This window comes from Crinia signifera, chromosome 5 (genome assembly GCF_055691185.1).
Source record: "Crinia signifera chromosome 5, ASM5569118v1, whole genome shotgun sequence".
In the NCBI taxonomy this organism is placed as follows: Eukaryota; Metazoa; Chordata; class Amphibia; order Anura; family Myobatrachidae; genus Crinia; species Crinia signifera.
In genome coordinates this window covers 90,845,653-90,866,606 of record NC_139221.1, presented here as the reverse complement: position 1 = coordinate 90,866,606, position 20,954 = coordinate 90,845,653, and the positions used below count along the sequence as shown (strand labels likewise).

At 45.4% G+C, this 20,954-nt stretch overlaps 1 protein-coding gene across 2 annotated transcripts in view; it reads right to left on the bottom strand.

Moving 5' to 3' along the window:
- The window catches only part of CIDEA (cell death inducing DFFA like effector a), a 30,675-nt gene extending 10,781 nt beyond the window's left edge, over positions 1–19,894 (bottom strand). Inside the window, exons 1-2 of one of the 2 annotated variants that reach the window (XM_083187670.1) lie at positions 19,481–19,894; positions 3,484–3,631 (exon numbers count right to left, since the gene is read on the bottom strand). In XM_083187670.1, coding sequence (XP_083043796.1) covers positions 3,484–3,631; positions 19,481–19,596 — 264 coding nt within the window. In that variant the 5' untranslated portion in view covers positions 19,597–19,894. Of the gene's footprint in view, positions 1–3,483; positions 3,632–8,198; positions 8,385–19,480 lie in introns of those variants that run through there. The other variant, XM_083187671.1, reaches the window with a different exon arrangement.
- Positions 19,895–20,954: the final 1,060 nt, after the last annotated feature.

Sequence of the window (20,954 nt, the reverse complement as noted above, 5' to 3'; positions counted from 1 at the left end):
CATACAGTATATCAGACCAACTTTCATTCAAGTGCTTGGGTTGGCTGGAATGGTAACATATGAATGAAAAACAGCCATTGTCTCCCAAAAGCCAGACAAAAACTGGTGTTCAAAGAAGTTTCTTAAAATAAAACATATTTAACCAAACTGTAGCCAAACTAACGGAATGATTGTTTTGTCTGTTTTCCAACATTTGGGATCAAACTGCTGATTTAATTCCAAACAGCCAAGTAGATAGAAGTGGATGTCCTGGATTAAAAGGACAGATAATGTCTAGATAGACAGTCAATAGATCAACACCAAAAGGCAGTGGCTTAACTATGGAGGTTGCAGCTGCTCCAAAGGAAATCCCACTGCACCCTCATCAGTTATGCCACTGTCCCCCCTGTGTGGCCAGTTACCACTAATTAACTTATGCAAAGCAAGGAGACCCCAGACTGCAGAGGCTCTCTCCCTGCTTTACCACGCTGCTGCTATGTGCTACGCTGGCAGCAGGAATAGAGGGACCCAGAACTGTAAAGGCACCCACTCTCCAGCTCACCCCCAAGCAGGAGCTAGAACCCCCTGGCTCCCATACCTTAATATTCCAGCCAGTAACTCCGCTAGCAGCTGTGCCTGTACACACCCACCCTTCCCCCACGGATCCAGGATCGGCAGCAGCAGCCTGGTCAGCGACTCCATGGCCAGCAGCAGACAGTGCGCCTACATGCCAGCGGTAAGCTGCCCCATGTTGTAAGAAGTAGTAGTGATCTCAGTGTGGCACCGGGGTGGGATGTATATATGGAAGCAGTGTATATGTGTATAAATGAGGCATCAGTGTATGAATGAATGGGAGAGGCAATGTATGTATGTATGTATGTATGTATGTATGTATGTATGTATGTATGTATGGGAAAGGCAGTGCATGTTCTGTATGTACGCATGATTGGGAGCGACAGTGCATGCATGTATGTATGAATGGGAGCCGCAGTGTATATGTCCAGTATGTATGAGAGAGGCAGTATACGGATGTGTCCTCATACAGTGTAGCTGGATCTACTTTTGTAAGTTAATCAATGTAAGGGGGGGCCCTTAAAAAAAATATATATTACTATGGGGCCCACAAAGTTCTAGTTACACCCCTGCCAAAAAGTAGACATGCACAAGGTTGACAGTGACATAAGTGTCAGTGTTGACACCTTACCACGTGGACCCCCAGTTAGTGTAGCGCTTTGCTCTCCGGGCTTCAGGTCAGATGCCTCACTGCGGCACACTCTACTGTTCACATCATTCCAAAGTTCATGTGGAGGTTAAAGTATGAAAAAGTCCAAATGAAGAAAAAAGAAAAACATAAGAAAAAACCTCATGTTGACCTATGGACTGTACCTAGACAATGTCAACCTATCATCAGGATACTGCTGGAAGTTTGCCTGGTGTATGGCTAGCTTATGACCATCATTAACACAAAGTGCTACTTCAGCTTTTGCCCAATTCTGCTACAACATGGCTAATCACTATGCTGCCACTTCCCTTGTAGCATCTTGGAGACTTACTGTCCAATCAAGCACAGGTGAACTAGGCAATATATCAGATCTGACTTACATGTCAGGCACATTGTGTAATCCCTATTGCATGCTCCTGTGGGTTGTCCCATCGGGCGACAAACAACAGCATGCAATGTAATGCAGCTGTGAACTATATATTGCACACAATATCGTTGTATATGTATGGGATGGGCGATGTATTGTTACATTGGCCATCCAATTTGGTGGGTACGTACATTATTAAGTGTGTACCTAGCATTAGGCAGAGATGCATCAAGTCTTCTGAAGAGTGAAGAAGTTTACAAGTAAAGAAGGTCAAAAGAAATTAATCTGCTTCTCCCTATATTAAAAAAATATAGAATCTATCTGACTTGATAAATGCGACATAAAAAATGTTTACTGGTTGCTATGAGCAACCTCTACTTTGTGCCCACACTTTAGATGGCTCAATGCATCGCCTACATACATCCAAAAAAATATATATAATTTTAGGAGATGCAACGGCAACATTTAAGTACATAAATACTCAAATATAGCAATATCATTACTGTAATAGCACAAAATTGCCTGAGGCACCCAAAGCATACTCCCCAATAACTTATTTTATAATCAGATTCAGTGTTCAGGGTGGATTCACACCAATTTCTAAATGGACTAATAGCGACTCCTACATTAAAATCGAGAGGGGGGGGGGGGGGGGGGTGTGCTCGACTTGAAACGCTTTGTACTAATCTACTAATCATAGTCCGGACACACACTTACGGGGAAAGAAACATTCCATGTTGCGGATTGTTGGTGCAAGGTGTATCAGAAGGCATTTCCAATGCGAAGCCTCTGTACCTATTGGGGATTTTTACTGGTAAGACTGCAGCCTTAAAAAGGTAAAATCCGTCGCTGATAGGGACAGAAACAAATGGCAGATAGTGTGGACGAGTGAAAAGCTACAATCTTATATTATATACAGTATCAACTAGGTGGCCGTGCAAAAATGGTAGAATGCAAATAAAATACAAGGTTGGAGGTTTGCAGTAGGATGAAAGAATGGTTCATTTGTAGCCATTTCGAGTAGCCAAGGAAAACTGATCCTTATCGAAGCAACCAGGGAAAATACTCTAGGGCCAAAAGTCAATACTTAACCTTGATTTTTAAATAAACAATACAATGTGCAATTGTAAATGAACAATTTGTCAGCGCAGAGAACAAAATCTTTAAAATGGTAACTCATTTATGGATTTTTGTTAAGGATAAAGGGAGAAAAAGGGATTGAAATATTCACATGGACCACCTAGTAGGGATTTTGTTTTCCTTACATTTTAGGTATACCTCAGGAAGGAGGAGCCCTTCCCCTCTTATAGAAGAGAGTCCGGGTCTCTGAGCGACCTGTCTGCAGAAACAGGGAACGTATCAGGGCCTGTGTATAGAGACCTCTGCTGCGATTCCCATTGCTGGCTGCACCCGAGGTCGGGAAGATAAGCAGCCTTTCTTTGCGCTGCCTTTTTATGCCCAAACTCTTAGACCCCAGCAGCGGCTTTGCAAGCAGGGATGTGGCACAAACTGCTGGTTTTCTGGCTTGTACTGAGGGCCGTGTATGCTCGTCCTGCTGCAGTTGCACGGAGCTCTGCTGCCGGATGGGATTCGGTGTCAGCGGCTGACATCCGACTGGGGCCGTGTGTAGCCTGCACGGGTCCTGCATTGTTTCCTCATGTTATGCAATGCATGCAGACATGCATAATTCCAGTGCGGACGGCCCAACACACTAATGAACGTTGATTTGTAAACAAACAAGACAATGTGCAATTGTAAATTAACAATTCGTTAGAAGGGGAGAACGTAATCTTTCAAATGGTACCTCATGTATCGATTTTGGTTAAGTATGAAAGGACAAACAGGGAGTGTTACGAGAAATCCCCTTTTAGAAATAATATACAGTATATGACAGAAAAGTATATATTTCCCGTACCTTTTCAAGGAGTTCCTTTAATGTCCCTGCTACCACACCTTTTCGCTTGCTCCTATCATAGTTAGAGATACGAAAAGGTCGCTGTGGAGGAGGAAGAGGTGAAAATAGAACTTTTCGGGAAAGGGAGGCGCCCACAGTAGTAAAGGACCTAGAATTAAGAACAAAAGCCATAATATGGTTAGGAGATAACATGCACAAAAAAGCAAACAGCTGCTAAACACACCAGACTATACATTGTACTGCATGTAACAGAGAGCCGTACTAACACATACCAGGCTACACGTTGTAGTACATGTCACAGAGGGCAGTGCCAAGACATGCCAGTCTACACATTGCAGCACATGTCAGAGGGCAGTGCTAACACATACCAGCCTACATGTTGTAGTACATGTCACAGAGGGCAGTGCCAAGACATGCCATTCTTCACATTGCAGCACATACTAGTCTACATGTTGTAGTACATGTCACAGAGGGCAGTGCCAAGACATGCCAGTCTACACGTTGTAGTACATGTCACAGAGGGCAGTGCTAACACATACCAGTCTACACGTTGTAGTACATGTCACAGAGGGCAGTGCTAACACATACCACTCAGCAGAGTTCTCTGTGACATGCAGAACAATGTGTAAATACATACCACTCATTGTGCTGTATGCGAGAGGAGTGCTAAAAATGTACCAACCTACAATAGGTCACAGAACACTGTACATAAAAATCAATTTGTTCACTTTTATCATACTATAGTTCTGCATGGATAGATTATATTTGTTTATTGTGAACAAAAGTAGTAGTCAGCTTTTAATGAAACTGCATTGGGATCAAGGTAATCCAAAGTGCATAGCATTCCAGATTTAATTTAAATCCTGTAATCTATTTACACCAGTCACTTCACTGGGACACAATAATTAACTAATTAAAATATCAGACATTGCACACTTACTGCTATAATATACTACTATAATAAACAGACATTTTCTGGAAGAATGAAGACTGTGATAATGTCTTCTATTTTGTGAAAATGGTATTTTATCCATACATGTAAAAAAAAACATGTCTGGGGTAATTAAGAATTAATTTTGGGTTGACAAATAAAACTTTAGCAGTTGTTCTGTAAATTGCCAAATACAATAAAGGCTGATTTTACCTTACGCCTGACGGTGTCTATTTAGAGTTGCAATGCTTTATGGCAGTAGTTCTCAAACTTGGTGTGGCTCCTCAGGACCCCACACACAGTTCACCCGACAGGTGCAATCATTACTCACTGACATTTTAAAAGATCCACAGGTGGAGCTAATTATTTCACTTGATTCTGTGAGGAGACCTGCAAAACATGCCCTGTGTGGGGTCCTGAGGAACGATTTTGAGAATCTGTGCTTTATTGCCTTAATACTGGGCCCAAAGGATGGCACTGATAGGAGACTTATATTGCATAGTAAACAGAAAACAGTTTGAAAAAAAAAAAGGGTCTGTCCAACACAGACCTTGTGTACACTAGCGTCCCAGGACACTTTTTGTAGTACTGTCATAAGAAGCAATTATAGACGAGTAAAAACACAAAGGATTTTGTTATTTTCGGATAGAATATTTTAATTTGTACTAGCTAATGTTTTATTAACTTATTTTAATTGTAATGATAATCAAAATGTATGTATAAAAAATGTACTTATAAAAAAGTTTTTTATTAATAAAATGGCAAGTAGAGGAAAGTTTGACTGATAATTTGGCAAGTTAAGACACTGTTTTGTTGACACTCGTATAAATGTGTTAGTTTGATGGACAAGTAGTGCGTGTACAGACATCTGCACACAAATGACCTCCAGCCATCCATCAAACCAGCAGGAATGAGAAAGAAACACAGCTTGGTAAATACCATAGCTACCTGTCAGAGCAGAAAATCCTGCCCGCTGCAAGGGCAACTTGGACTTCTGAAAACTCCAACAGCAAGACCATAGATTATATGGGTAGTTTAGCACATTGGTTAAGTATCCCTCATAATTACAAGTTTACAGGTGTAAAGCTGCCCATACACGCTGCTAAGCGTGCTGTCCCGATGTGTGCTTTGAGGTGCGCGCTCCCGCGGTACCTCATCGCACAGTACAAAAAGTATGTGCTTGCACATACTTTTTGTAGTTAGGTTTCATCACATTGCATGCACAACGGATGCACATGCAATGCAATGTGATCCGTGCTAGAACAGCACGGAAAGCACGCCCACAAAGCAGCGTGTATGGGCTGCTTACAACCTTGTAGGTTTGAGACAAAAAGGCGGCTGTTTGGTGTAATTGCGGCTATGTAGCACAGCTTTTTTCTGCAAAGGGCAGTTTGAAAACCCAAAGCAATAAATCAAAACGCAATATAACAAACTATGTTATTTCAGCTATCAATACCAGCTGCCTTTAATATGCCTGACAATATACCCACCAATATTTGCAACATAATTGCAGTCTCCAGGGATATTAAAATAAAGTCTCCACTGTCTAAAAATGATGCTACTGTTATAGAAGCAATACTGATATCCTTTTCTATTGCTATACTCATAAAAGCATCCTGTGCTTTGTTCCACAGTAACCATGATGCCATGGATAAGCAGGCTGTCAACTAAAAGGAGAGAGTGTTACATAACAAATAAGGAACAAGCTGAAAATTAGAATAACCCCACTTTTTGTGAGCTGTGACAGGAAGCAGTGCTGTCACAGCTCGCACAGTCGGTATTCAACTGACCCCCCTGCACATGCTGTTTCCACCTCGCTGGGTTTTTACAGTGACATAGAAATGGTGTGCGGCCACAAAAAAAAACTAATCAACTCCTGCCTGACCTTTTTCAAACACAGCCTGTGACATGACAGGAGATGATTGGCTGGCTGTTTATCACTCTCAAAGCTTAGTGCATCTGGCCCTTAGATCGCTTAGGAATGGGCTGGGATTGCCCCTTTAGAATAGAATTAACTTTATTGGCCATGTGTGCGCTTGCCCACCCTAGGAATCTTTTTTTTTGGGGGGGGGGGGGGGGGGGGGGGGGGGGGGGAGATTTCACACATTACATGCCGGGAACACATGCCCTCTGAGCTGCACAGCGCCTAGGCAGCCATCAGCAGCACCACTGGTCGCTGCAGCAGCCAGGTAGGTAACAATATAAGCAGGGACAGTACAATATCACATACAGGGAACACATACACACCAAGCTGCACAGGGGGTGGGGGTGGGGCGCCGCATCTGCTGATGCTGGGGGACAGCGGCTGGGGTCTGATCTCTTCCTCTGTCGCAGCTGGGTGCCGCCTCAGGTGTCGATGGGGGTCGCCGACGCCTCTGGAGGTCATCATGCCCGGTACCGAGCCTCTGGTGCTGAGGGCTGAGCTGGCACCGCTGGTGTCGAGCCCGTGGCCGGGTCCAATGGCGTGTCATCTTCCGACTCCTCCATGCTTCTCCTGTACGGAGGTGTTAGTCATGCTGGGGCCGTAGCGGTGCACCCGTCCCGGCCGGGGGGGTGGTCACCGTGCCACTAGTGCCTGTGCCGCCAGGTCCTCCCTGTTCCTTCTCCCCCTCCATCCTCAGGGCGCCCTTTCTCCGGGGGGGGGGGGGGGGCGGGGATGGAAGCTCGCATGCGACCGGGTATCAGAATATTTTCTTGCCATTGCTAGGTCAAAAGCTTTGTATTGAGAAATTTAGAAATAAATATTAAGTAAAATTACTTTACACGTTATCTGTAGGCTCAATTACGTGGTGCCGGACATGATGGATTAGCCAAATCTAAAAATCACCCAGTTAATCTCTTCTAGCAACCTGTTTTACACCAACAAAAACCATGTAGTATTACCCCAACAAAACCACGTAGTATTAACAAGAGTGCAGATAAAGAATGATCAGTGTATATTCACTATCAATTCCAAAGAATCAAATATATTTATGTTCTTGCAAACTATTTGATAGCATTATCAATGTCATAATTATTGATGCCTTCTTTCACAGCATTGTATAGTATAATTGGGTGCCATAAGTGCTTTCATAGTAATGTAGAGTATGGTATGCAGTCAGTGGTTAGACAATATCTTGGTCAAAGGGTTGACACAAGCTTACGGTCAACATGATTTTTTTTTTTTTTTTTTTAAAGGTGTTTTTTCATAGTTTACTATCCTAGTGGGCATAGAGTGGGCATATAATAGTGTGACTGCTACTCAGGCAAGCCATGTGAGGGAACGCTGTACATATGTACGGTGTCCATGTCGACTTAGTGCTTCCATAGTAATGTATAGTATAATAAGGTGCTTTAAGTGCTTTCATGGTATTGTATAGTATAAGCAGGTGCTATTATTATTACTCAGTAAAAGAACTGCGTTTGAATTACCTGCAATTGATTAAGATCATTAGCAGTAACACCTATTACCTCACAGGTACACAAAGCTATCCCATATAAGCTGCACACCTGTAAGCACCAACACTGTGTCCCCAATCTGAATTAGTGCCACATACACAATCAGTTGTGTCGGCCCACCAGCCATTATATTCTCTGTGAATAAGCTGAGCACTAAATGGGGGTTTTAGCTAATTGAATACCCAATAAAATTATAAACGCAGTGCAAAACAGAGCTCAGCTGTCCGTAATCAGAGATAATATAATTTACAGAGTATACAGCTCCCAACATGACAGCATGCAATAGAAGTCACGCAGCCGCGCACTACATAGCGCCTTCTACAGCAGCAGTCGTCATTTGTCTCACCTTATTAATACCTTGGGTGACAGGGCATTGGCATACTCCATGGCACTCTGCATCCTTCTGATGGCGTGAATGAAATGCTAATCGAAGCCGGGGCTGGAAGGAGGAGTAACCTTTCTCCCACATCCACGCACGGAGATATCAGCTTCCCTCCCACAGCCCATCACAGCGTTACACACACAGGGCTCCACCCCGCTATAACAGCCGATTCGTTGACATTGCTGCAGTACGTCACCCGCTATGCCTTCGTCACTCACGTCACAGTCACATCTTATTTATTACAAACACAAACACAAACATTTCTGAAGCTCGGAACTTACCATCAGTAACCATCATAGGAGTCGCAGGACTATACTCTATATAAGGTCCGGGTTTATACTGTTAGATGAACGTTCTCTCCACAGGGGCTTAAAAGGGCTAGCAGTAAATAGCATATGGCAGTATGACACCGTGATACATGCAAATCGCCATACGTAGGCTGCTGTACATTCAGTTCTGTGTACCCTGTATTGTTCTTATATGTGCAATATTTACGACGCTGCGGCAACTTGAGGCACCTTACAAATACAATTTAATGATAATAATTTGCATGTCAATGTTCTTAATGTCGGCATTTATTCACTATGTCAATATGTTTAACATGTCAACAGTATGAGGTTTATTTACTAAGATGTATTGAATGTATGTATTACTAAGATCTATTGAAAATAGGATGTTGCTATGGGCAACAAATCAGAATCTACTTATTTAGGTACTTAATATACTATATTTCTATTCAGGGGTGCCGAGAGAGGGGGGGAGCAGGTACAATTTACCCGGGCCCAGGCCTGTCAGGGGGGCCCTGGTCTGGACACACAGGTTTTTTTTTTATTTGGTGGCAAGTACCCCCAACATGACCCATTCCATTAGGTACAAAATGCTCTGTTCCTGGACTTCCCTGCCAGTGGTAGTTACAGAGGTTGGACTCCAGCACAGTCCAAAATTCAAAGAGGGGTGTCACATCAACTGCCAGTGTGTCCAGGACAGTGATGGTTGGGGTGGCAGTATATGTGACCCCCCCTTTTGAATATTGGACTGTTCTGCAGGCTCACATCTGTAATTGCCACTGGTAAGGAAGTCCAGGAACAGAGCATTTTGTACCTAATGAAATGGGCCATGTTGGAGGATATGTGTAAATCCTTTGCAAAGAGCATGTAACGCCTGGCAGAGCATGTTAACACCTGGCAGAGGATGTTAATCAGGGCAGACAGGTTAATCCCTGGCACAGAATGTTAACCCCTGGCAGAGCATGTTAACTCCTGGTAGAGCATGTTAACTTCTTAATATGCAATGAGCATTACGGTGTGTGGCATAACGTGTAATGTGCATTATGGCATGTGGTATAATATGTAATGGGTGTGTGACATGTGTAATAGACATTACAGTGTAAATTTTTGCACGTGTATCCACCTTGGAAGCAGTGGTGTAACACCGGGTTCGCAGAGTGTGCGGGGATCTCCGTCCATGGGGGCCCCAGGAAGTTGTTGTACCGGGGCCCAGGATTTCTCTTGGCGGCCCTGTTTCTATTAGGTACTGTAATATCTGGGCTCCCGTTTTTCTTATGAGACTGCGTCCGCTCACCACGCTTCTGGCACGGTGGCTCGCTGCGCTCGCCACACTATATAAAATCAACTCCATGCGAAGTTGGATAGTAGGGGTATGAAAAAATGGGGTGCATTTAACATTGGAGCCCAGATAATACATAAGTACCCTTATTTATTTAGCACATTTTAGGGTACTTATGTACTAACTGGGCTGCCGATTTTGAAATCGGGTCCATCGCATCGCATCCGACCATATCGCATGCGATGCGATGCGATGGACCCGATTTTTCCATAGGATTCAATGTTAAAATGGACTGAGTCCATTTTAACATGGAATTCAATGGGAAAAGGGGTCCTTTTCATACCCCTACTATCCAAGTGGGCATGGAGTTGGACATAAACCTGTGGCGAGCGTAGCGAGCCCGAAGCGTGGCGAGCGCAGCGAGCCCCGCGAGGGGACACAGAATACCGTCCGCTCGCTACAGGTTTATATCCAACTCCATGCCCACTTGTATAGTAGGGGTATGAAAAGGACCCCTTTTTCCCATTGAATTCCATGTTAAAATGGACTCAGTCCATTTTAACATTGAATCCTATAGAAAAATTGGGTCATCGCATCGCATGCGATATGGTCGTATGCGATGCGATGCGATATCGCATCGCATCTGATTGTATGCCTTAAGTTAAGGCATACAATCAAAAAATCGGCAGCCCAGATAATACATAAGTACCCATTTTAGAATACAATGGATAGCATCTAACTGGTTGCCCATATCAACATCCTATCTTCAATAGAACTCCCATCTTAATTAATAAACAAATATGCATGTTTACAGTGAGAATGTGGATCATACTAGCTAACCCGTCCCTAAAGGCCCCCATACACTAGGGCGACTTGTCCTTAGGACAAGTCGCCCCCGACTTCCCCCTGAGCTTCCCCGGCTGCTCCCCGGGGGAGCTTGATTAGATTGGCACTTGATGTGCCATTTTTTACATGTGATAAATCGTCTCGATTTATCACATGTAAAAAACCCGGGGAGCAGGGGGGGGGGGCTACAGAGGTGGGAGCTGGTGGGAGCAGGGGGGCTGGGGACGCTACTGGGGACGCTGCGGGGGACAGCGTCTGGGCGGTAGAGGGAGCAGGGGGGGCTGGGGACGCTGCGGGGGACACAGGCGGCATAGAGCCGGGAAGGGGGAGCCGGCGGGAGCTGTCAGTGCTAGGAAAAAAAAAGCCTATACAATGAATGGGCAGCCTGTGATTGGCTGAGCGCTCTCTCAGCCAATTTCTGACTGGCTGAGAGAGCGCTCAGCCAATCACAGGCCGCCCATGCATTGTATGGGCTTTTTTTTTTATTCAATACTGACAGCTCCCGCCGGCTCCCCCTGCCCGGCTCTATGCCGCCTGTGTCCCCCGCAGCGTCCCCAGCCCCCCCTGCTCCCTCTACCGCCTCGCCGCCCCACTAGGTCCCAAGTCGGGTGGTCGGACGTGCAGCAGGTCCGACCACCCGACGCAGATCCGATGCGCACGGGACCGCGCATCGGATCTGAGGGTCATCAAAACTAGCCGATTTTGGTCCGATTTCGGCCAGATCCGACTGATCTGGCTGAAATCTGACCAAAATCGGCTAGTGTATGGGGGCCTTAACACCCAAGACAGTCGACAGCGAGGACAGGATGGGGTACTTGCCGACATCATCATGGCTGGATCTGGAATGTATGGCCACTCCCTAAACAGGGCTGACTGCTGGTACTTCAGGCCAGGGCTCAGACCACGAGGAGGCCTGGGTAACAGCATTGTTGATTTTTATTTTAGCGACAACCATGACCGAATCATAGATTGCGTGCATGCAGCTAAACAGAAGCTGAGCAACTCCTATTAGCTGCTAGTTTGAGAACTACAACTTGCTCACAACCAGTGGAGAATCTGAAATACTGCTGACCGGTGTCCCTCCATGGTTGTCTGCTGGTGCATCCGCTGATCGCGATCAACACTGCAGGTTCAGTATGATTTCCTGACATTCAAAATAACACCAATCAAATTACCAACAAGCATTGGCAGACAGTAAAAATACCAACACGTTCAAAATGCCAACATTCATAATGCTGACATGGTCAAAATTCCAACAATTAAAATGTCGACATGGCAAAAATTCGACTTTTTAGATTTTGGCGACTATGTCGATATGGACACCATTTATAATTGTACTGTGTATGGGGTTAAAGTGGGGGGGAACTAAGTTCCACCACCTCTAATGGTGAGATGGAACATTTTAACCTCCACATTGGCCATGTACAGTAATTCTCAAAGAAAATCATTCTAGTTTGCAGGGGGGGTGCCAAAAACCCTACCACTAGCCCTTGCTCTGCCTAATGGGGGGAGGGGGTAATTCAGTGGCATGGAGAAATGAGTTCCACCACCTCTCCATGACCACTCTAACCCTGCCTTTCAGTATTTTGACTGTCGGTAAACTGACTGCATCCCAACTGCTACCACCTGGGTCCCCTGCTACCACGTGTGTGTGTGTGTGTGTGTGTGTGTGTGTGTGTGTGTGTGTGTGTGTGAAGGGGGGCTATGGGGCAGCATATGTGTGTGATTACAGCACATACATGCGTTACATCTGCGGTGTTTAGTACTGCCTACTCTGGTACGTGATCCATGCTGACAGTATTTTATGTTTCTGTGCCCTCAATAAAACATTTTTAAATACATTATGGCTATAGCTTGGTAAATGCAGGTCGCCTTAATAAAGAGGCAACTTTTTATTCTCCTGGTGCCAGACTGATTGTGGACAGTCAGAGTTCTCTGTATTCTAGAACATGATCCAACAATGTATAGCAGGCAACTTGATGTACGGTTATAAGCAAAGTACATCAATGAGAAGGCCTTGTTGTCTGTCAGACTTTGCTGACCATTTTGTTTGCTTTGGAGAAAATGCTATTCATCAAATTACATGGTGTCTGCAAATGACGAGGACCATCCCAAATGTACTGACACACAGCTTTTATTCAGTTTAACTGCATATGAATTAACTGTATGGCTTATTAAGTTTACAAGCATGCAATAAACAGTGTTTTTCCAAAAGCGCCACCGGTGGTTGCCTTTCACCAATACCAACAGACAGTTATAAATAAACTTTCCTTAATAGGTATATTGAATCCTCTCCAGTTTTGTTAGTTCTGAAAATAACTCAAAGAAAGAAACAATAGTGCAATACTGCAAATAAACCATTTATCTCTTTATTTTCGAATTTACACTCACATTTTCTGGGTAAAATAAAGCAGGTCAATGCACTCAAAATGGATATTCTGATTCTTCTCCCTTTTAGTAATCTTCTTTAAAAAAAAAGGCACTGGAAAGAGCTCAAACATATATCGACATAGTGCAATATTGTTTAAAAACTCAGAACATATTTATTTTACAAATGCTCTCACATTAAATAAAACATAAATCGCATATCACCAAATAGTTTTGTGCAGATCCTCAAGAGCTGCTAAAAACGCAGTGAAGGTATCCTGTTCAGTGAAATAAGGGGTGTACTGTATCCAGTCCCAGAAACTTTCACCTGGAACAACTCCTTATCAGGGATCCCCTCCATGGTTAAGGTCCTCTCGAATAGGTAAAAGGTGACTTATAGCTTAAGCGCTTTCAGTCATTATTACCTTCATCAGAAGCATTACGTTTACAGACTAGAATTGAATCACTAATATCAACCTAAAAGGGTATTTCCAGATATTCTATTAGTCCATTAAATGAAACCATGTAAAATTCTAAGTGCATCAAATTGTATAATATTTCGGCATGTGTTCCCGGCCGCCATACAGGAGTAGTTCCTGTCCCCTGCTGGGTGCCGCCATCTTGTTGTAGCCATCAAATGGCTAAATGGGATTTGATTGCTCCTCCAATCAGGAGCAAGGCCAGGGGATAAAGCCTCTCACCTGGGAACAGGCTGGCACCAGTGCTTCCCTATCTGTTCCCTAGGGAGTATCCTGTGACCTGCGTTCCAGAAGTCCCAGAGAATTCTCAGCCACTTCCAGTGACCCCTGTGCTTTAGAGACTACTGCACCTGTGTGTTTCAGTCACTTGCACCTGTGACCACCTGAACAAGCACCGCTGACCCTCAGTTGCCTGCACCTGTGTGCTTCAGTCACCTGCACCTGTGACCACCTGCACCAGCACCGCTGACCCTTAGTTGCCTGCACCTGTGTGCTTCAGTCGCCTGCACCTGTGACCACCTGCACCGCTGATCCTCAGTTGCCTTCACCAGTGTGCCTCAGTCACCTGCACTCCTGCTGCATCCACTCCGTGCTTCCGGCACCTGTGCTCCTGCTGCATCCATTCCGTGCTTCCAGCACCTGTGCTCCTGCTGCATCCATTCCGTGGTTCTGGCACCTGTGCTCCTGCTGCATCCATTCCGTGCTTCTGGCACCTGTGCTTCTGCTGCATCCACTCCGTGCTTCTGGCACCTGTGCTCCTGCTGCATCCACTCTGTGCTTCCGGCCAGTGGCGGAACTCTGGGAGGCAATGGAGGCTCCAGCCGCCGGGCGCAAGGCCCTGGCGGGGGCACTTCCACTCGACTCCATTGTCTCATCCAGAGTCGGCTGGCTGTCTGGAGGGCAAGTATCCCTGGGTCCCCCTGAGAAGTGAACTCACGCCCCACCTCCACTTAACCGCTGCGGATCGGGTGTTTATTCCTGGATCCGCATCGCAGCTGACTGCACACAGACAGTGACAGACAGCTAGCAGCGCTGAACTTCCGGCGCTGTCTAATGGAACTTGGTCCTGCAGCCTGCAGGACAGCGCGCAGGCTGCATGGAGGTAATGCGGGCGGGGGAGGATGCCTGGGAAGGCAGTGGCACACACAAACGCCACACATGAAGAAGAACATGCTGCTCAGCCGCTGCAGCCTTCTTCTCTTCTGCAAGGCTCAGGTAAAAATAAGTCCCTTATAGCAGCCCCGTTTTTTTTTTTTGGGGGGGGGCCTCGAAAATCTATCTTGCCTCTGGGAAAATGACATGAAGTTACGCCACTGCTTCCGGCACCTGTGCTCCTGCTGAATCCACTCCATGCTTCCGGCACCTGTGCTCCTGCTGCATCCACTCCGTGCTTCCGGCACCTGTGCTCCTGCTGCATACACTCGTGCTTCCGGCACCTGTACTTCTGCTGCATCCACTTTGTGCTTCTAGTGCCTGGGCTTCCGTTGCATCAACTCCGTGGTGCCGGCACCTGTACTGTTGCTGCACCTACTCCATACTACCGGCACCCGTGCTTCCAGCGCCTGGGCTTCCACTGCTCCGGCTGAGCTGCCTTTTGTTCTTCTCAAGTGCTCCACCACTGGGTCTTCAGTCTTCTTTGAACTGCCCTCGGCCTAGCCTAGTTACCCCAGACTCTCTGCGTAAGTCCTTCTATGCGAAATACTTACATACGGCCCACCTCCTTCCTTCCTCCGGCTGGCCCACTATCTCCGTATCTGCAGACGGACTCACAAAACCCACAGGGTCTGACACTGAGGAGTTTCTCCCCCTCTATCCTCCTCCCAGACTCCAGTCTTAGAAAACTGTGCCCAAGAGGAGACAGAGACCAGCGAGAGAGAAGCAAGATATACAAACACACAAAATAGGCCTGAGCAGCGCTGGGTGGGCGTTCAGTGTCCCCTGGGCATCCTGGAACACCTCACAACCACATCGACATCCACACCGAAATGGATGTCGCAAGGGTGTCAAATCTGTAACATTTGATTGGGTTAGTGCCTGACCAAGTAGCCTTTCTACAGAGCTGTGAAATGGAAACACCTTGTGCAACAGCCCGGGAAGGAGCTACTAACGAGTCAAATGAGCTGTAATGTTTGGTGGTAATTTTGAAGCAGAATCTGTATAAGCTTGTTTAATTAGAAGACCAATCAAAACGATCTAATGTGTGTTTTAGGGAAAAATATGTTTTTTTAGATCATAATGAACAGATTTGCAGTGCAGTAAGGTAACACCATCAACATTGTCATATCATACAACATAAATCGTATTAAAAAAAAAGGGAGGAAGAAAAAAGAGAAATGGAAGGAAAGGAGGGGAAGTGGTGAGGAAGTGTAAGGGGAGTGAGTGGGTGGTGGTGAATAGACTCCAGCATCATCCCATATGTGGAGTAGTCTTTAAAGGCTAACCATGCAGCCCAAGTATCTCTGAAGGAGTCATAGTTGTCTGCAGTGGAAGACACTATATACTCGATATCTACATATCCACTCTATGGAGCCACTCTTTGATCATAGGGGGAGAGGAAAATTGCCATTGTACTGGAATGACCGCCTTCGCTGCATTGTTCAGACAGTATAAGAGAGATTTCTTATATCTTGGAACAGGTCCCGACGTATAATGAAACAGCCAAAACAGGGGACCTGCAAGGACCGCTTCACACAGTATTTTAGAGATTACACTATTCCAGTAAGATTGTAAGGAGGGACATTCCCACATATGTGGAGAGGGTTTCCCGGGCCCGAGGAACAGCACCAGCAGACATGAGGTAAACCCATCCCCATTTTAAATATAGTATCAGGACATCTATACCACCGCAACATCAATTTATATTGTGTCTCCGCCACAGTGTGCTGGGTGAACAAGCATGTGCTAGTTGGAACATTTTTCCCCATTTGGCATCCGTCAAATCAAACTTCAGGTCTTTTTTCCACTTTTTTAGTAAAGCAGGGAAGATTTCGACTAGCGTCTTCTAACATGAGGTTATAAATTTTAAGGCCCATATACACTTGGTGACTTTGAGCTGAATGCCGCTCAAAACAGCATATTTGACCGGATTTCAGCTCAAAGCCGCCCAGTGTGTATGCCCCGGCGTTGAGAGGTGAGAGCTGATGCATGCTCCTGCATCGTCACCGAGAAAGCCATTCATCTGCCGGTATTACCATCAGATGAGCAGCTTTGAGTATGGCTTTGCATAGCACTGCGCTATGTCATCCACTCCCCGCTGACAGCCGCCCAGTGTGTATGCGCTGGGCTGATATCCCCCCAGCGATGATAGCTATCATCACTGTCCATACACGCTGGGCATAGTCGCCCAGTGTGTATGGACCTTTAGAGATAGGGCGTGGAGGGGAGTCCTTAGCTGCACATAGATGTTCAAAAAGAATTAGAGTGGAGGATCGAGAAGTAGTGGCACCTAGAGACAGCGGACTTGTAAAGAACACCAAAAAACACTCGCCGGCAAATTCCATTCCCTCTGCAGTTCCTCAAAAAAAATGACTCCCTTCCTGTTCACCAGCTGACCAAAGCGGAAGAGACCTAGGCTATAACACGACCGAAATGTGCTGGTCTCCAAACCTGGGGGAAAGCGCTTGTCATATAGAAAGGCCATATGAGGTGAGGAGGAGATTTAGGGAAATTTCCGAACAGCTCTACAGCACGCCAAGGATGGGCAGAGTTAGGGAGATGAAAGAGCCATAAGGGCTATCTCCAGTTCCATACATAAAACAACCATGCATACATCTCCAAAAACTCCAATTGTGGGTGTTTTGTGGACTTTCTTTCCGACCTGTGAGAGCTTTTCTCTTCATTGGTTGTGTGAAGCAGCAGACACCTATGTATTAAGTTATGTGTCTTATTCCATCTTAATTGCATGGTTGTTTTATGTATGGAATTGGAGATAGCGCTTATGGGTGTTAATTGATATTTTCTGCACATCTATTCCTTTATTGGTGATTGACAAACACTAATTTCATTGACACCATAGCTGCACATCTTTTTTTTGTGCTAATATTTCAGAATATTTTTTTGGGTACTGTTTACCTAGAACGGCGCCCACGATCTAGATCGCGGGTATCTTGCCGCAAATCGCAAGCATCGCATGCATCTTATGTGTTGGTAATGTTAAATTACCTTCCAATCAACCAGATTAAACCAATGGACCCGATTTTACATTGGAAGGGAATATAACATTGTTCCCTATGTAAAATCGGGTCCATTGGGTTGATCTGGTTGATTGGAAGGGAATTTAACATTGTTCCCTATCAATCAGATCAACCCAATGGACGCGATTTTACATAGGGAACAATGTTAAATAGCCCCCAGACCACAAATTGAATTGAATAACCACCCTGAAGTGTGAAATGCCCCCCCCCCCTCCAGTTGTTAACATCACCCCACGGTCAACGTCATCCCGAAGTGTGGCGAGCCCACGAGGGGGGTGGTACGCTACCTCCGACCTTTTCATACCCCCACTATCCACGTCGGCGTGGAGTTGAGAATAGAAAGTGTGGCGAGCGCGGCGAGCCCCGCGAGGGGATGCGGATACCTGTGAAGCCCGCGAGGGGACGCGGATACCTGTGAAGGTATCAGCATCCCCTCGCCACGCTTCGGGATGACGTTGACCGTGGAGTGACGTTAACAATGGGGGGGGGGGGGGGGGGGGGGCATTTCACACTTCAGGGTGCTTATTCTATTCAATTTGTGATCTGGGGGCTATTTAAAATCGTGTCCATCTGGTTGATTGGAAGGGAATTTAACATTGTTTCCTATGTAAAATCAGGGCCATTGGGTTGATCTGGTTGATTGGAAGGGAATTTAACATTGTTCCCTATGTAAAATCGTGTCCATTGGGTTGATCTGGTTGATTGGAAGGGAATTTAACATTGTTCCCTATGTAAAATCGGGGCCATTGGGTTGATCGGAAGGTAATTTAACATTGTTTCCTATGTAAAATCGCTACAATCGCATGCCACTATAATGGCATGCGATGTACATGCGATCAACGCGATGGGCGCCGTGCTAGGTAAACAGTACCTTTTTTTGTATACCGTTTAGAGCCGAGCAGCACTATTGAGTTAAACCCTGAATCCAGGCAGCTTCAGCGCTGCCCGGCTCCCTTACCTCAGCCACGCCTCCTCCTCCCCGGCTGTTCTATTACAGCCTACAGCACCGGCTCATGACAAGCCGGTTGCCGGGGCGCGGCTGATTGACAGTTCAGCGGCGCTGCCTGGACCTGGGAAGACAGTGGTGGGGTTGTTTTTTTTAGGGAGTACTCCCCATAAAAACTCGCCCAGTTGGGAGCGCTCCCTAAAAAAAAAAAAAATAACCCACTGAAGGGGTTAATGTGCTGTGTGAACTGCATTGCTTGCAAGGAAACATCTTCTGTGAGGCTTTTAAGGAAGCATTCCTAGCTGCCATTTTACAGAAACACACACACACACACACACACACACACTTTCTGCAGACTATAAAGTTAGTTATAGCTGATGAGAGTAATCAATAGGGGGAGAGGAGCACAACAAACCCCAAATTTAAGCCAACAATAATTAATTAGAATCCCCTCACCAGTATGCTAGACTCACTGACACCTGAGAAGCGTGTTCACTGTTCTGGAGCTAGGAGCACCTGGCCATTCACAGGGAGAGAAGGGCTGCAGCGGGGGAATTGTTCCTGTAGCATGTGACGCCAGTACAGAGTGGGAGAGTAAGCTCGTGTTCCTGCCCCTGCGTACGCTGTGTACAGCGGCGCCTATGGAGGCCCTGCAAATGTCGAAACCAGTGCACTAACCGGTGCGACCGCCACCTGGTGCTAAAGCGCACATACCTGTCCCTGTAACACCAGATTGCGGTGTGGCCCTGGACCCGTAATGCAAGTAGCATCCCACTGCGGCGGGTTCCCTGCGTTTATGCGCTGGTGGCCTGGGTCAGTGAAGCACACCGCATGCGGTGGCAACCTTACCCTTTAGGGGCTCCCCCGTCGAAGGCAGACAGCGGGTTCCTCTTTCTGCCTGTCCTCACTTCATAAAAAACTATTTTAAAAACTTGATCCCCCAGGAGGAGACATAGCCCAGGCATCAGGCTCCTCTGGGCACTTTTCTAAGACTGGAGTCTGGTAGGGGGATAGAGGGGGAGGAGTCTGCCACACTTCAATATTCTTAAAGTGCCTTCAGTGTCCCCTATAGGATGAAGGAGAAAACATAATAGGAATATAGGATTTAATGAAGCATGGACAGGTGGATAAAATGAATACCACATAATACAATTTGTTGTAGTAATCAAGATGGGAGATAAGGAGGTAGTGGATGAGAACACTGAATACCTTTTGAGGGGCAGATTTTTTAAGCTTGGTGAAGTGATAAAGTGTCTGGTTTTTATCACCGGACAATCAGCTCCTACCTGTTATTTTTCAAACCAAGCCTGTAACTTCACAGTTAGGAGCTGTGGCCAATCAGCTCCTAACAGTGAAGTTACAGGCTTGGTTTGAAAAATAACAGGTAGGAGCTGATTGTCCGGTGATAAAAACCAGACACTTTATCACTTAACCAAGCTTAATAAATCTGCTGGAGTTACAAAGTGTGTATACTAATAATTTAGCATTTTTGTAATGATTAAACACTCAGTGAAAATACAGTGTAAAGAAAATAAAAGTGGACATTGTGTAAATGTCTTAGAATACAATTATTCAGGTTTCCTTGCACTTTCAGTAAAACTTCACATTTCTCCTCACAATCTCTTGCTTCCTCCCAAGAACCACAATACAGTGCATAAGCAGACACAGTACAGCCACGGTAGCCATTTCTTCTTGACGGAGCATCCAGTCACAGATAGCTGCGCATAGCTTGACTTCCCTTAAAAGTAACCCCCGCCCCCAACCAAAAAGAAGTAAAAAGCCCCACTAATAGTCTTGTGTGTTAGTAGTGCCCCATTAAGGGATTTATATTCTGTTATGTTTTCAGTTTCTTATCATGTAGGACGCACTTTGCACAGCGCCAAGCTGGCTGGGAAATGCATTCGGGGGGGGGGGGGGCTGGCTATATTTTCTTCTGATTCATAAATGATCAATAGCGGACTTCTATTTAGAAGGCTAAATATTCTTCAGTTAAACATACATTATATTAAAGTTTTATAAAACATCCATGAAAAAAAAAAAAAAAAAATGGAATGGTTTCTTATGAATGCCACAATTAGCATCTCTGCAAATATTAAGCATTAATATTAAATATTAGTAACCTGAGAATGTAACTGTGAAAAAATAAAGTTTAATTTAAGTTCACAAAACAATTTGGATTATATTTTCAGGACAGCTGTGAAATCTGCATTTATATTACTAACACACCGCTACATTTACAGAACAATACTCCCACATTTACTTCAAACAATGGCATGCTATTGAGTAAGTCTGTACACTGTGACACCAGAGCAGGCCATTATCG